At 43.7% G+C, this 14029-nt stretch overlaps 1 protein-coding gene and 1 long non-coding RNA gene across 3 annotated transcripts in view; both read left to right on the forward strand.

The window, feature by feature from the left end:
• The first annotated feature begins 4195 nt into the window (after window positions 1-4195).
• Window positions 4196-8019, forward strand: LOC112223959. Its single transcript, XR_002949393.2, has 3 exons — window positions 4196-4566; window positions 6299-6530; window positions 7733-8019. It is a non-coding gene; the product is annotated as an uncharacterized LOC112223959 (long non-coding RNA).
• Window positions 8020-8093: 74 nt separating this feature from the next.
• LOC112224084 (PTPRF interacting protein alpha 3) overlaps window positions 8094-14029 on the forward strand; it is a 65358-nt gene continuing 59422 nt past the window's right edge. For both annotated transcript variants that reach the window (XM_024387381.2, XM_024387382.2), the window contains exon 1: window positions 8094-8949. In XM_024387381.2, coding sequence (XP_024243149.1) covers window positions 8623-8949 — 327 coding nt within the window. In that variant the 5' untranslated portion in view covers window positions 8094-8622. The remainder of the gene's footprint in view (window positions 8950-14029) is intronic.

Consider the following 14029-nt stretch of genomic DNA (forward strand, 5'->3'; position numbering starts at 1 on the left):
TCCTCTTGTCCAGATGGGTTTGGGCAGTGTGCAGTGTGGTTGAGATTGCATCATCTGTGGACCTATTTGGGCGGTAAGCAAATTGGAGTGGGTCTAGGGTGTCAGGTAGGGTGGAGGTGATATGGTCCTTGACTAGTCTCTCAAAGCACTTCATGATGACGGATGTGAGTGCTACGGGGCGTTAGTCGTTTAGCTCAGTTACCTTAGCTTTCTTGGGAACAGGAACAATGGTGGCCCTCTTGAAGCATGTGGGAACAGCAGACTGGTATAGGGATTGATTGAATATGTCCGTAAACACACCGGCCAGCTGGTCTGCGCATGCTCTGAGGGCGCGGCTGGGGATGCCGTCTGGGCCTGCAGCCTTGCTAGGGTTAACACGTTTAAATGTCTTACTCACCTCGGCTGCAGTGAAGGAGAGACCGCATGTTTTCATTGCAGGCCGTGTCAGTGGCACTGTATTGTCCTCAAAGCGGGCAAAAAAGTTATTTAGTCTGCCTGGGAGCAAGACATCCTGGTCCGTGACTGGGCTGGATTTCTTCCTGTAGTCTGTGATTGACTGTAGACCCTGCCACATGCCTCTTGTGTCTGAGCCGTTGAATTGAGATTCTACTTTGTCTCTGTACTGACGCTTAGCTTGTTTGATAGCCTTGCGGAGGGAATAGCTGCACTGTTTGTATTCAGTCATGTTACCAGACACCTTGCCCTGATTAAAAGCAGTGGTTCGCGCTTTCAGTTTCACACGAATGCTGCCATCAATCCACGGTTTCTGGTTAGGGAATGTTTTGCAGAGCACACTGTCGTTATTGATAAAAGTTATTATTATGTATGTGCTTGCAGCATGCAGAGCACACTGTCGTTATTGATAAAAGTTATTATTATTTCTGTGCTTGCAGCATGCAGAGCGCACTGTCGTTATTGATAAAAGTTATTATTATTTCTGTGCTTGCAGCATGCAGAGCACACTGTCGTTATTATTTCTGTGGTGGCAGCATGCAGAGCACACTATCGTTATTAATACAAGTTATTATTATTTCTGTGCTTGCAACATGCAGAGCACACTGTCGTTATTGATAAAATGTATTATTATTTCTGTGCTTGCAGCATGCAGAGCACACTGTCGTTATTGATAAAATGTATTATTATTTCTGTGCTTGCAGCATGCAGAGCACACTGTCGTTATTGATCAAAGTTATTATTATTTCTGTGCTTGCAGCATGCAGAGCACACTGTCGTTATTGATAAAAGTTATTATTATTTCTGTGCTTGCAGCAGGCAGAGCACACTATCGTTATTGATAAAAGTTATTATTATTTCTGTGCTTGCAGCAGGCAGAGCACACTATCGTTATTGATAAAAGTTATTATTATTTCTGTGCTTGCAGCAGGCAGAGCACACTGTCGTTATTGATAAACGTTATTATTATTTCTGTGCTGGCAGCAGGCAGAGCACACTATCGTTATTGATAAAAGTTATTATTATTTCTGTGCTTGCAGCAGGCAGAGCACACTGTCGTTATTGATTAAAGTTATTATTATTTCTGTGCTTGCAGCAGGCAGAGCACACTGTCGTTATTGATTAAAGTTATTATTATTTCTGTGCTTGCAGCAGGCAGAGCACACTGTCGTTATTGCTCATACTTTCTATTGTTTATTATTCTTGACACTTTTGGAAACCGATTTCTTACAGTTTTTACGCTACATACACAATTCATACATCAAACTCCTGGATGCTGATGTAACATGCTGTACATGATGTAACTTGGGGAGGGGATATCTTCTACATCCTGAAATATATTCCTGGGGATGGGCGTATAATTATTATTATTATTATTATGATTTACTATTATCATTATTGTTGTCGTCATAACTCAAACTTAACAACCTACTATTTCTTAACTTACAGTACGCTCTGTACATTGCAATGGAGGTATGCATAAATTATGAAATTCTCATCACTAGTGGATACAATGTGTTTTTGGATACCCATCCGATTGTGTGATTTTATTTTTCAAAGGAAATCATGCAGCAAATTAGGTGATGGTGGTACCTAATTCTCCTGCAGAACTTTCCCATGCAGTAAGTCTTGAACATCATAAAAACTTTCATTCGCATCCTTAAAATCATTTGTTTCACTGTAGCCAGACTGACCTGAATATTTTTTTCATATTGAATGTATATCATTCATTCACTAAGGTCTGAAGAGGAGGTTGAAACATCAAAAAAGGAAGCAAAAACAAAACACACTACAGGTTGGAGGTGTCATATGATGAGTGGTATAGTCTTAAACCAATGTTTAAAGACTTAACCCCCACTTCCCCCTCTCCAATATATTTCAGGATGATGTAGCAGATGTTCTTCCCAGGGACACCCTAGAGGCAGCAAGGTGGTGTGAACTCCAAACATTTAAAGGCACTGTTCCCCTCCCTAGTGTAATTGGGATGGATGGGGAAGACCGCATTACAACCCTTAAAGAACTACGGTTGTATGATGGCCTGGATGAAGAGGAAAATATTCTCCTCAAGGAACCATTCATGTTACAGAGAGATTATGAGATGTTCTATGTGGTGGCAGATGACAACAAGAAAATAACTGTCTTTGCCCCTTTTGAGGAGCAGGAGTGGAGCCATTTTTGAGGAGAGGTCAAACCTTGTTTTTGTCTGCTGTGTTAATTGCTTCTAGTAAGGATGTAGAAGTCACCGAGTCTCTGATCTCTTTACTGGTGCTGGTATAACTTAATGTACAAAGCACATTGTACACACATTCCCTTACATTACACTAGCTGTCTAGAGCACATCGGACTGTTAGCTTAAGAGGCCCATCGGACAAATTCTTTGGCCACTATACCTATTTTGCCAATTGGCCTGGTTTACCACACGGAGCCCTACTGATCCGTCTGCCGACGTCACAGTACGAGAGGGCCACAACAGACTTTCTTCCGTCGCGACGTCCCTCAATGGGCCGTCTGCTAGCTTGCTAGCCCGGGCCTGCTAGCTGCCTGAAGCCACTCACTGGACTCCTATGATCACTCGGCTACGCATGCTTCTCCCTAACGTCAACATGCCTTGTCCATTGCTGTTTTGGTTAGTAATTATTGCCTTATTTCACTGTAGAGCCTCTAGCCCTGCTCAATACGCCTTAGTTAACACTACCACACATGCGGTGACATCACCTGGTTTAAATGATATTCCTAGAAACAACATCTCTTTCATCGTCACTCTATGCACAGGTTTACCCCCACTGTACCCACATCCTACCATACCTTTGTCTGTATATTATGCCTTGAATCTATTCTACCGTGCCCAGAAATCTGCTCCTTTTACTCTCTGTTCTGAACGTACTAGAGGACCAGTTCTTTTAGCCTTTAGCCTTTAGCCGTACCCTTATCCTACTTCTCCTCTGTTCCTCTGATGATGTGGAGGTTAATCCAGGTCCTGCAGTGCCTAGCTCCACTCCCACTCCCCAGGCGCTCTCATTTGTTGACTTCTGTAACCGTAAAAGCCTTGGTTTCATGCATGTTAACATTAGAAGCCTCCTCACTAAGTTTGTTTTATTCATTTATGTATTATTTATTTTGCTCCTTTGCATCCCAGTACCGCTACTTGCACACCCATCTTCTGCACATCTTTCACCCCAGTGTTTAATTTGCCATACTGTAATAATTTCGCCACAATGGCCTATTTATTGCCTCACCCCCCTTATCCTACCTCATTTGCACACACTATATATAGACTTTCTCTATTGTATAATTTACTGTATGTTTGTTTATTCCATGTGTAACTCTGTGTTGTTGTTTGTGTCGCACTGCTTTTCTTTATCTTGGCCAGGTCGCAGTTGTAAATGAGAACTTGTTCTAAACTAGCCTACCTGGTTAAATAAAGGTGATATATATATATATATATATATATATATATTTTAAATTCAGCTTGTCAGTATGTCTATATGGTATCATCTTTCTCCAAAGTAAATCGCATTATAAATCAGGTATAGTTAGTAACTGTGTGTGTGTGTGTATATATATATATATATGCTCAATAAAATAATTTAATTAAAGTTATAACATTTATCAACACATTTTAACAGTACATGACATACATAACCGCCGCAGTCAGGGGGAATCGCGCGCCGCTGTCAGGGGGAATCGCGCGCCGCTGTCAGGGGGAATCGCGCGCCGCTGTCAGGGGGAATCGCGCGCCGCTGTCAAGGGGAATCGCTCGCAGCAGTCAGGGGGACTTGTAATTAAATCAGGTGTTTGTTTGGCCTCAGTGTGTGTGCTTTGTGTGTGTGTGCGCGCACGCGGAAATCACAGAGAGATGTGGAGAATGCTGAGAGGATGTTTCTTTAAAACCCATTACCTTCCAATCCGACAGAGGGGCAGGCTATGGTAAAGTGGTGTAGCGCCGCTCCCCGCTCCCTTATGCCGTTTACATGTGCAAAGGAGAGAGACAGGGGGAACCATATATCTGGGGATCTGAAAGCAGCACAGGCACGGAGGCATAATCCGCGGAGATGTGTCCGAAAAATATTTAACGTCAGATTTGGACAGTATGAGCATCGCGCGATGACTGTGGTAAGGATGTAACTTCCACCGCCCCTTGCAACCCGTTTTCTTATGGCACGAAACGAGAAGAGTCTAGGAAATGTGTGCGTTTGTGTGTAGCCGATAACCAGTTAGCCTATGTTTATATTGTGTTGTCAGGAAGGGAGGGGGAATATAGGAGGGAGGTAAATAAATACAATAAACGATGCAATAAAATAAACGTGACACCTGTACTGTACTTGACCTACAGGTGCGTTAGCAACACACACCTCGATTTATTTAGGGCGCTCACGAGAGAGAATGTAGCCTACAAATAACGGTATATGTAGCCTATGCTTTGCCAAGTTATTATACGCCTATAATAAACTAATACACTAGCATATAAACTACCGTTATTAAGCAACGATTTCCAAGAATAACCATTATTTTAATGCTTTTATCTCGTTTGTCTCTGGAGTAAATTGTATCCAAAATGCGTGACATGTATTTTGGATCCCGTTCAGTGTATTTCTGACGTGCTGTTCTCCATAAAATGAGTAGCCTATATCCTATGGCATGATGAGAGTTAACCACCCGAGATATCTTCCTGCAAACTGTGGATGTCTTTATGAACATTCAGGAATGTATGTAGTTGTGTGGGGCTGTGTGTGTGTTTTATCAAATGATATTTTTCTTTCCATACATTAAAACATGGAAGTAGACTACAGCTTCCATCTCCAAACGCCTCGTTTTCAGCACTGAAACACTGTTGGGGATGTGATTAAAGGCATGTTTGATTGGCTTTCGTTCCTTTGATTCTGTCTCACTCTGCCCAGCTGCCGACAATCAGTTATTGATTTCAATGATGCGTTTCATGATATGAGATGGATGGAAATAGGCTAACAGGACAAACCGCTGCCGTCTCAGTCATCATTAATGTGTACACATGTGAAATAAATAATTTAATGTGTGCGGAAATGCTGAGTAGCCTATATAAGACAGCATTTATGGTGAACAGATCATGCCCCACTTTCTTCCAATGTTGGTAATAGCGAAAGGCTTGGCCACACTCCCCTCCACGCCCCAATGTCTGTTGAACAGCGCTGTGTAGGCTGCCTTGTTCCTTCCTTCCTCATCAATCTCTCTCTCTCAAACATTTCATATTTTCCTTATTAGACCCCCATTCGTGGATAGCTGCTATTTTAGTAACCTAATACTGTACAAGATTGATGCCTGCTCCTAATTGGCCATATAGAGAGCAACCATGAGATAGCTACTCTGGGCTGGAAAGAACAACCACAACCATGCTAGGAATGTGACAGCTATGGGGTGTTGACAGAGATGATGAGGGTGATGGCAAGTATGATGATAAATAGTATACAGAGATCATTTTGTAGCTGTTCAATGATGCAGTATTAGTCGACATTGCATATTAGTCCGTGTGGAATTGGTATCACAAGCCCAATCATCTTTGACTCTATATAAGAATTTGTTTATAATTTGGAACTTTGCTTGTCTTGAGAGGTTTGTCGCCTTTGTTTCCTCGTGTCAACTGTTTGTATTGTCATTAACATGTTTGAATAGCCTATCCCACAAAGATAATGAAAACACTACTACATTACTATTCGTATTATATTTTGTGGAAAGGCTTGGAACACATCTAGCACTTGTCCTGAAGTGCAGGCACTAAAGAGTCACATTGCCTGGTTGTCCAGTCTGTTTTTGCTTTGATCATATGGCTGTTCTGCATTGCTTTTGAATGTGTTTCTGTAAATATCTCTAGTCCCCTGTACAGGCACACTGGCCATCACTAAGTACCCCTACCTCAGAGCTGAATCAGGTGTGTCAGTGCTGGGCTGGAACAAAAGCCTGCACACCTAGTAGCTCTTCAGGACCAGGGTTGGAGACCACTGCCCGTACCAGTAGAAGGATGGCATGAGAGACAGCCTCGGTGGTCCTCCTTAGCTCTCCTGGATGAGATGGAAGATGCTGGTAGAGCAGCAGGAGTAACCCAGGTGCAGTAGGTGCTGGGTGGGTTACAGTTTGCCAGACATCCTCTTCCTGGCAGGTCATGGAGGGAATGCTATAGTGGTTACCCAGACTGACTCATGGTTCTGATGGCCTGACTTGCCCTATCTACAGCCACCACATCATGTAATAAAATGTAACACCTAGACCAGTGGTATTCCTTACTGGTCCTGACTGGGCACTCACAGGGTGTGCAGGCTTTTCATCTATTACAGCACTAACACACCAGTTTCCAGACCCCGATTTCTTAAATCAAGTATGTGTTAGCAAGGGGCAGGGACAAATGCCTGCACAGCCTGTGGGTGCCCGGGACCAGGCTTGAAGAAAAACACTGATCTTTCCTTAGATCTCCATTTTAGGCCTATCCTCTCTGTTCACAAACTGGACAGGTGTGGGAAACAAGCTTTTTCATCCAGTCACCTTATTGATCTGTGATCATTAGATAAATATAAGGGAAGGAAGGGTTTGTAAAGTATTGGGACACAGGCTGGGAGTTGTAGTCTTCCTGGGCAGCCCTTTGTTGTTACTGTACCACTAGTAGTCTCTCTAGAAAAGACTACAGAGCCACTATGTGCCGGTCTGCTCCCCAATCTGGAGAGGTGAGGGTCTTCAGCATTTAGATTAGGTTACATAGGTCTGTGTGGTCTCAAAAGCATGCACACTCTGTGTCTCACCAGGACCAGGATTGAATCAAATAATGAGCCATTTTTTCCAAACTTGATTAGCTGAATCAGGTGTGTTAGTGCTGGGCTGCAAGAAAAAAAGCTTGCACACGCTTTGTTTGTTAAATCACAGAGAATACACTAATATGTATAACACACGAGATGTGGTCAATATCTGGGTCATGTTCAGTAGGGAGAAAACATATAGAAATGGGGAGGTACTACCAATAAGAACACAGATTGCAAATGTTTAACACTGGAAAACAAAACAAACACGGGCCCTGCTGAACACGGCCCAGGTCCCACACCTATATTTCATTACATATTTTGTATCATTATCTGTCCATGTTTGAGATGCTTGAGATTACTACACTTACAGTACATCAAGTTACAGTACAGGTTTATGTTGTGGAATTGTCTTACAGTAGTTGTAGTCACTGGCCTAGCTTGTCTTTTCCTATGTTGTATACAATACATTAACTGAGGTGGGCCTAGTGTGACGCTTTGTCTATCTTTATTTCTTTCAGCTATCGCTCCGGGTGTTGTGAAGACCCAACCTGTGGATCCAGTCGGAAGGTGGGGCCTTCCACTATCCATTCCTCCCCTCCCTTTCCTCAGCTAATGCTAGACTCCCACCACAGCCCAGTTTCACAAAGATACTTCCTCCTTCGGTCATTCAAGAGCACATAGATCAGGGATTATCAACTAGATTCAACCGCGGGCTGATTTGTTTCTTAAGTGGATGGTCAGGGGGCCGGAACTGACCGTAAGAAGCCCAAACAGATATGACATTTGACTGAAACATAATAATTTCAAACCTTTCTTGCATTTGTATATGATCACATATATCTCTCTATTATGCGTGAGAATACTTTGGAACAGATTTTCAAAATTAAAATCACTTGTAGCTGGTTTGCTGGTGTTTTTACAGTCTTTTATGTCCAAAAAATAAATAAATATTTTCTTTGCTCAACAAACTTTGGGGGCCAAATAATATCACCAGAGGGCCAAATTTGTCCCGGCCCCTCGGGCCTCCAGTTGCGGAACCCTGACATAGATACTTCCTAGTAAACAAAACCCAGGTTGTTGCACAGAAAGAAATAAGCAGCGAGAGAGAAGTGCACTAAGCCTATTTGTTAGTGTTGTTTTGGGGAGAAGTAGTAATGCAATAGATGGCATCAGAAGGAGTGAAATGGAAGCGTCAAACATGATTGAAAGCTATTTTTTTTTACAAAGAAATAAAGGAACAATTTATATGAACAGACTCAAACAGAAGATCTCGTTCAAGTAACAGACATTCTGTCAACGAATCACACGTACACACTCTTTGACCCACCTGCACACAGGGCTTTTGGGTAAACACAAACTCCCAACATAGACGTTTTCTCTCAGAACCCGCCAGACACTCTCCAGTCTCATGATGATGTGCGAAGTGATGCCCACCATTTCGGAGGACGGGCGCGGTGGAGGCCTCTCCTCTCCTGGGGTTGGGGCTGGGGGCCCTGTTGGTGCCATAGGGGAAGGGGACTATGGTGGCCGAGGAGAATCAAGGGGTGGGGGTGATGAGGGAGGCAGCACAGGGAACCTGGAGTCCCTGATGGTCAACATGCTGACCGAGAGGGAGAGGCTGCTGGAGAGCCTGAGGGAGACCCAGGACAGCCTTGGGGCGGCCCAGCTACACCTCAGAGAGCTAGGCCATGAGAAGGACTCCCTCTCGAGACAATTGTCCATCGCCCTGCCACAGGTACAGTAGTGTGTGTGTGCCCGTGCTTGCGTGGGGGGGTACAGTATGTATGAGTGGCGGTACAGTCAATCTATTTTCATGTGAGTGAGTAGGTCGGTGTGATTGGCATGTCTGAGTGTGTATTAGTGTGTTTGTGCGCGCGTGTGTGTGTGGTGCAGGTGTGCGTGTGTGCGACTGCATGTGTGTGAGCGTGTGTTCATGCATGCGTGTGTTCGTCTGTGTATGCGTCAGTTGCAGAGCAAAGCTGTCTCACAATAAATCCCTGCAGTGGCAGATCAGTGTGCTCCCCCATTTAGAGAAAAACTATCAACAGTAGAGCGGGACATCAATTAATTCCACTCTGTCCTCTTTAGAATTACCGGTATTGTACTTACACATGGAGAGGATTTGTGCTTGTGTTCCCTTTTTTCTTTTTGCTCCCTTACTGTCTGCATTTTCTTTGAGCTATTTTTCATCTCAGATTGAGGGAAATATTTGTTTGTTTTTAGCACTGTAATTACCATACAGTCATTGGTAATAGGCGTAATAGCCTATGGATCTGAAAGGACATTATACAGTAGTACTGTGTTCATATTTTTCATTAGATTGACCTTCATGGCCACCGTAGGTGAAGGCTAATCTACTTCAGTGGGTATATATACTAACTTTGTAGACTGAGATTCGCTCTTAAATTGTTCTTAAGTTGTGTGGTCGACAGGAGCAATAATGAGTGAAGGGAAGGATACAGAAAACGTATAATTTCCACAAGGAATGGGAGGAGGATTATTTTTTCGTCATGTCAAACTCAAAATGTGTGTGCCTCATCTGCCATAACAGCATCGCTATCACAAAGAAAGGTAACATAGAACGACATTTCAAAACCACACACAAAACCCAGGAAAGAGATTTTCCAGCAACGACTGAATTACGAAGAAGAGAAGGTACAAGAACTAAAATATCTACTGGAAGCGCAGCAGTCAATTTTCACAGGCCTGTGACATAAGGGAAGGCGGCAACCATAGCATCTTATTATCTTAAACTAAGCAAAAAAAGAAACGCCCTTTTTCAGGGCCCTGTCTTTCAAAGATAATTTGTAAAAATCCAAATAACTTCACAGATCTTAATTGTGAAGAGTTTAAACACTGTTTCCCATGCTTGTTCAATGAACCATAAACAATTAATGAACATGCACCTGTGGAACGGTCGTTAAGACACTAACAGCTTACAAATGGTAGGCAAGGTCACAGTTATGAAAACTTAGGACACTAAAGAGGCCTTTCTACTGACTGAAAAACACCAAAAGAAAGACGCCCTGCTCATCTGTGTGAACATGCCTTAGGAATGCTGCAAGGAGGCATGAGGACTGCATATGTGGCCGGGGCAATAAACTGCAATGTCCGTACTGTGAGACGTCTAAGACAGCACTACAGGGAGACAGGACAGACAGCTAATCGTCCTCACAGTGGCAGACCACGTGTAACAACACCTGTACCGGATCGGTACATCCGAACATCACACCTGCGCGACAGGTACAGAATGGCAACAACAACTGCCCGAGTTACACCAGGAACGCCCAATCCCTCCATCAGTGCTCACACTGTCCGCAATAGGCTGAGAGAGGCTGGACTGAGGGCTTGTAGGCCTGTTGTAAAGGCAGGTCCTCACCAGACATCACCGGCAACAATGTCGCCTATGGGCACAAACCCACCGTCGCTGGACCAGACAGGACTGGCAAAAAGTGCTCTTCACTGATGAGTCGCGGTTTTGTCTCACCAGGGGTGATGGTCGGATTCGTGTTTATCGTTGAAGGAATGAGCGTTACACCGAGGCCTGTACTCTGTAGCGGGAGCGATTTGGAGGTGGAGTGTCCGTCATGGTCTGGGGAGGTGTGTAACAGCATCATCGGACTGAGCCTGTTGTCATTGCAGGAAATCTCAACGCTGAGCGTTACAGGGAAGACATCCTCCTCCCTCATGTGGTACCCTTCCTGCAGGCTCATCCTGACATGACCCTCCAGCATGACAATGCCACCAGCCATACTGCTCGTTCTGTGCGTGATTTCCTGCAAGACAGGAATGTCAGTGTTCTGCCATGGCCAGCGAAGAGCCAGGATCTCAATCCCATTGAGCACGTCTGGGGCCTGTTGGATCGGAGGGTGAGGTCTAGGGTCATTCCCCCCAGAAATGTCCGGGAACTTGCAGGTGCCTTGGTGGAAGAGTGGGGTAACATCTCACAGCAAGAACTGGCAAATCTGGTGCAGTCCATGAGGAGGAGATGCACTGCAGTACTTAATGCAGCTTGTGGCCACACCAGATACTGACTGTTACTTTTGATTTTGACCCCCCTTTGTTCAGGGACACATTATTCCATTTCTGTTATTCACATGTCTGTGGAACTTGTTTATGTCTCAGTTGTTGAATCTTGTTATGTTCATACAAATATGAAAATAAACGCAGTTGACAGTGAGAGGACATTTATTTTTTTGGCTGAGTTTAGTTATCACTGCGTAATTCAGCAGCAAGCTTTGTGTGGGAAGATGTTAAACATGGAAGAGGTGATGGATGTTGCGATGAAGATTGTGTGTTCTATTTGAGCAAGAAGCCTACAGGGAGACTATTTCGTGCTCACTTAGACGAGACTGAAGCGGCGCACACAGACCTGCTGCTGCACATGGATGTGTTGTGGCTGAGCCGAGGAACATTTTTCAGTGAGTTGTTGCCTGAAATCAAGGAGTTTCTCAAGGTCTCGAAACATGCAGAATATGTACACCTAGAGGACACACAGTGGCTCCTGGATGTATCTTTTCTCACTGACCTAACTTACATGCTTAATGAACTGAATGTAGAACTGCAAGGAAAAGGCACACATGTAATTGAAATGATCAGCTCTGTGAACACTATTAAATGCAAACTACAACTGCTCACAAAGAAAGCTGCAACGTAAGGACCTGCACTTCTGTCAACACGATTCATTCAGAACTTGAACGTCAGGGCAAGGATACAGCACAGCTTGACAGTGCACCTTACGCGGAGCAAGTCCAGAGCATCTTATCTGAGTTTGACAGTCGTTTCACTGACTTTGCATCACTTGAGCCTATTGCCACTTATATGTGCTTTCCGTTTGGCACAGACATAAATGTGGAAGTCATTGCCTCCAAAATGGGATGACTTTTGCAGTTGGACACAACTATAGCAGAAACGGAAATTCTCACCCTTCAAAATGACATTCGGCTGAACTCCAATGAGATGAAGGAAGAGTTCTGGGAGCTACTGCTAGAGGAGAAGTATCCCAACATAAGAAGACGTGCTCTCAACGTATCAGCCCTTTTAGGATCAACCTACCTCTGTGAGTCAGCTTTTTCTCACATGAAGTACAGATCTGTTATGACTCACCTTGTGGCCTGCATGAGACCTGCAACAAGCTGCTGCAGCCCAGACTATGAAAAACGACTTGCCTCCACCCTATGCCAAAAGTCACACTAAGGTAGGAAATTAAATGAGTTGTACTTATTTGTGGAAAACATGTTATCAGTCTACATTATATTTGGGTATCAAATAGGTATCATAGCAGCAGGTCCATACTCAGTGGTGTGTTAAGTTTCATACATTTAGATTTAGAGACTGGTAGATCTCATCAGGCTGGCAAATGAAAAAGTAGATCTCATGTCAAAGAATGTTGGGCACACCTGATCTAGCTGATCTAAGGTGTAATCATTAGTCCAGACAGTTGCAAATGAGAGTTTAGGTTGGCTTATTCCCATTTAATTCCGTTAGCTTCCTTTTAAGAAACGTTTTTCAACAGAATTGGTGGAATGACTACACCCCTGATCACCCGAACACCAGTGGAGGCTGCTGAGGGGAGGATGGTTCATAATAATGGCTGGAATGGAGTAAATGGAATGGCATTAAACATCTGGAAAACATTTGATACCATTCCACGAATTCTGCTCCAGCCATTACCATGAGCCCGTTCTCCCCGATTAAGGTGCCACCAATCTCCTGTGACGCACACACAGTTCACTTTCATAGCAGCCACATACAAACAGCATCATCACTTTGCTTGTTGTATAATTCCTTATCGCATCTATGTCTGCTGGGATCTCCGGTGTGGTAGTTTGCTTGTTGCAGGAGGCCAGTGGGCAGAGCTGGGAGGATCGTCAGCTGATGTGGCGCGGGTGGGCTATAAAGGGTGGCCACATCAGCCAACACTCTCTATCTTTCCTGACTGCCAGGCTGGCTTCCATCACCTTTGTTTTTTTGGTCTGTTTTCACCATACAACCTCTCCACTCATCCACACACTGCATACACTACTGATCCTACAGACAGCCACAGTTTATGTTTTGTTTTTATTATTATTTAGTTTAATAAATGTATGCTTGGTTTACGGGGCCTCAACTGCACACACACACAGCTTATTCTGAAAACAAGATTTTTGAACGGTACCCCAGTACCATTCTGTGATTTTAGATTAGAATTAGTAAGTGTGCATACAAGTACACAACAATCACTCTGTACAATACACAAAGCATACGTGAACTGTACAGTATATAGCACACAACTACTAATTGGACCGTGTGATAAAGGGTATGTTTGTATGCTACTCTTTAAATAAGAGTTCTCCAGAATGGAGCCCAAAGTCTCTCCTTGATCATACAGACAGTGAGAATGAGAGAGAGATGGAATAAAAATAAATGACCCGAGATGCCAAGTGAAATTCTGACCCTTATCCAAAACAAGGACCAACCCCAGAAAGCAGAGTGCCAACAGTCCTACTGTGTCACCATCTGTATACTCTCCTTCTCTTATCTCTGACTCCCATCGCTGTCCCATTGCATTTCATGCTGTATGTTTCTGTGTGTCTTAGGCCATGTTGACGACAGAAATTGTTATGGCTTACATTGCAGCATATACATTGTCATTGTAGTCCTCCAGTCTGAAGGTAGTCAAGTGAAAAAACGAAGGTTCTAAGCTTGTGCCTCCAAAATGAACATTATAAAGATGGTGCTGCCAAAACCAAGCTTCATTTGGGGGTTTCCTTTTTCTTCCAAATAATAGGGATAATTTTCACTTTTTTTGGAAGGGTACGGATCATAAGGATGTG

The sequence above is a fragment of the Oncorhynchus tshawytscha genome, linkage group LG25 (assembly GCF_018296145.1).
Source record: "Oncorhynchus tshawytscha isolate Ot180627B linkage group LG25, Otsh_v2.0, whole genome shotgun sequence".
NCBI classification, from domain to species: Eukaryota; Metazoa; Chordata; class Actinopteri; order Salmoniformes; family Salmonidae; genus Oncorhynchus; species Oncorhynchus tshawytscha.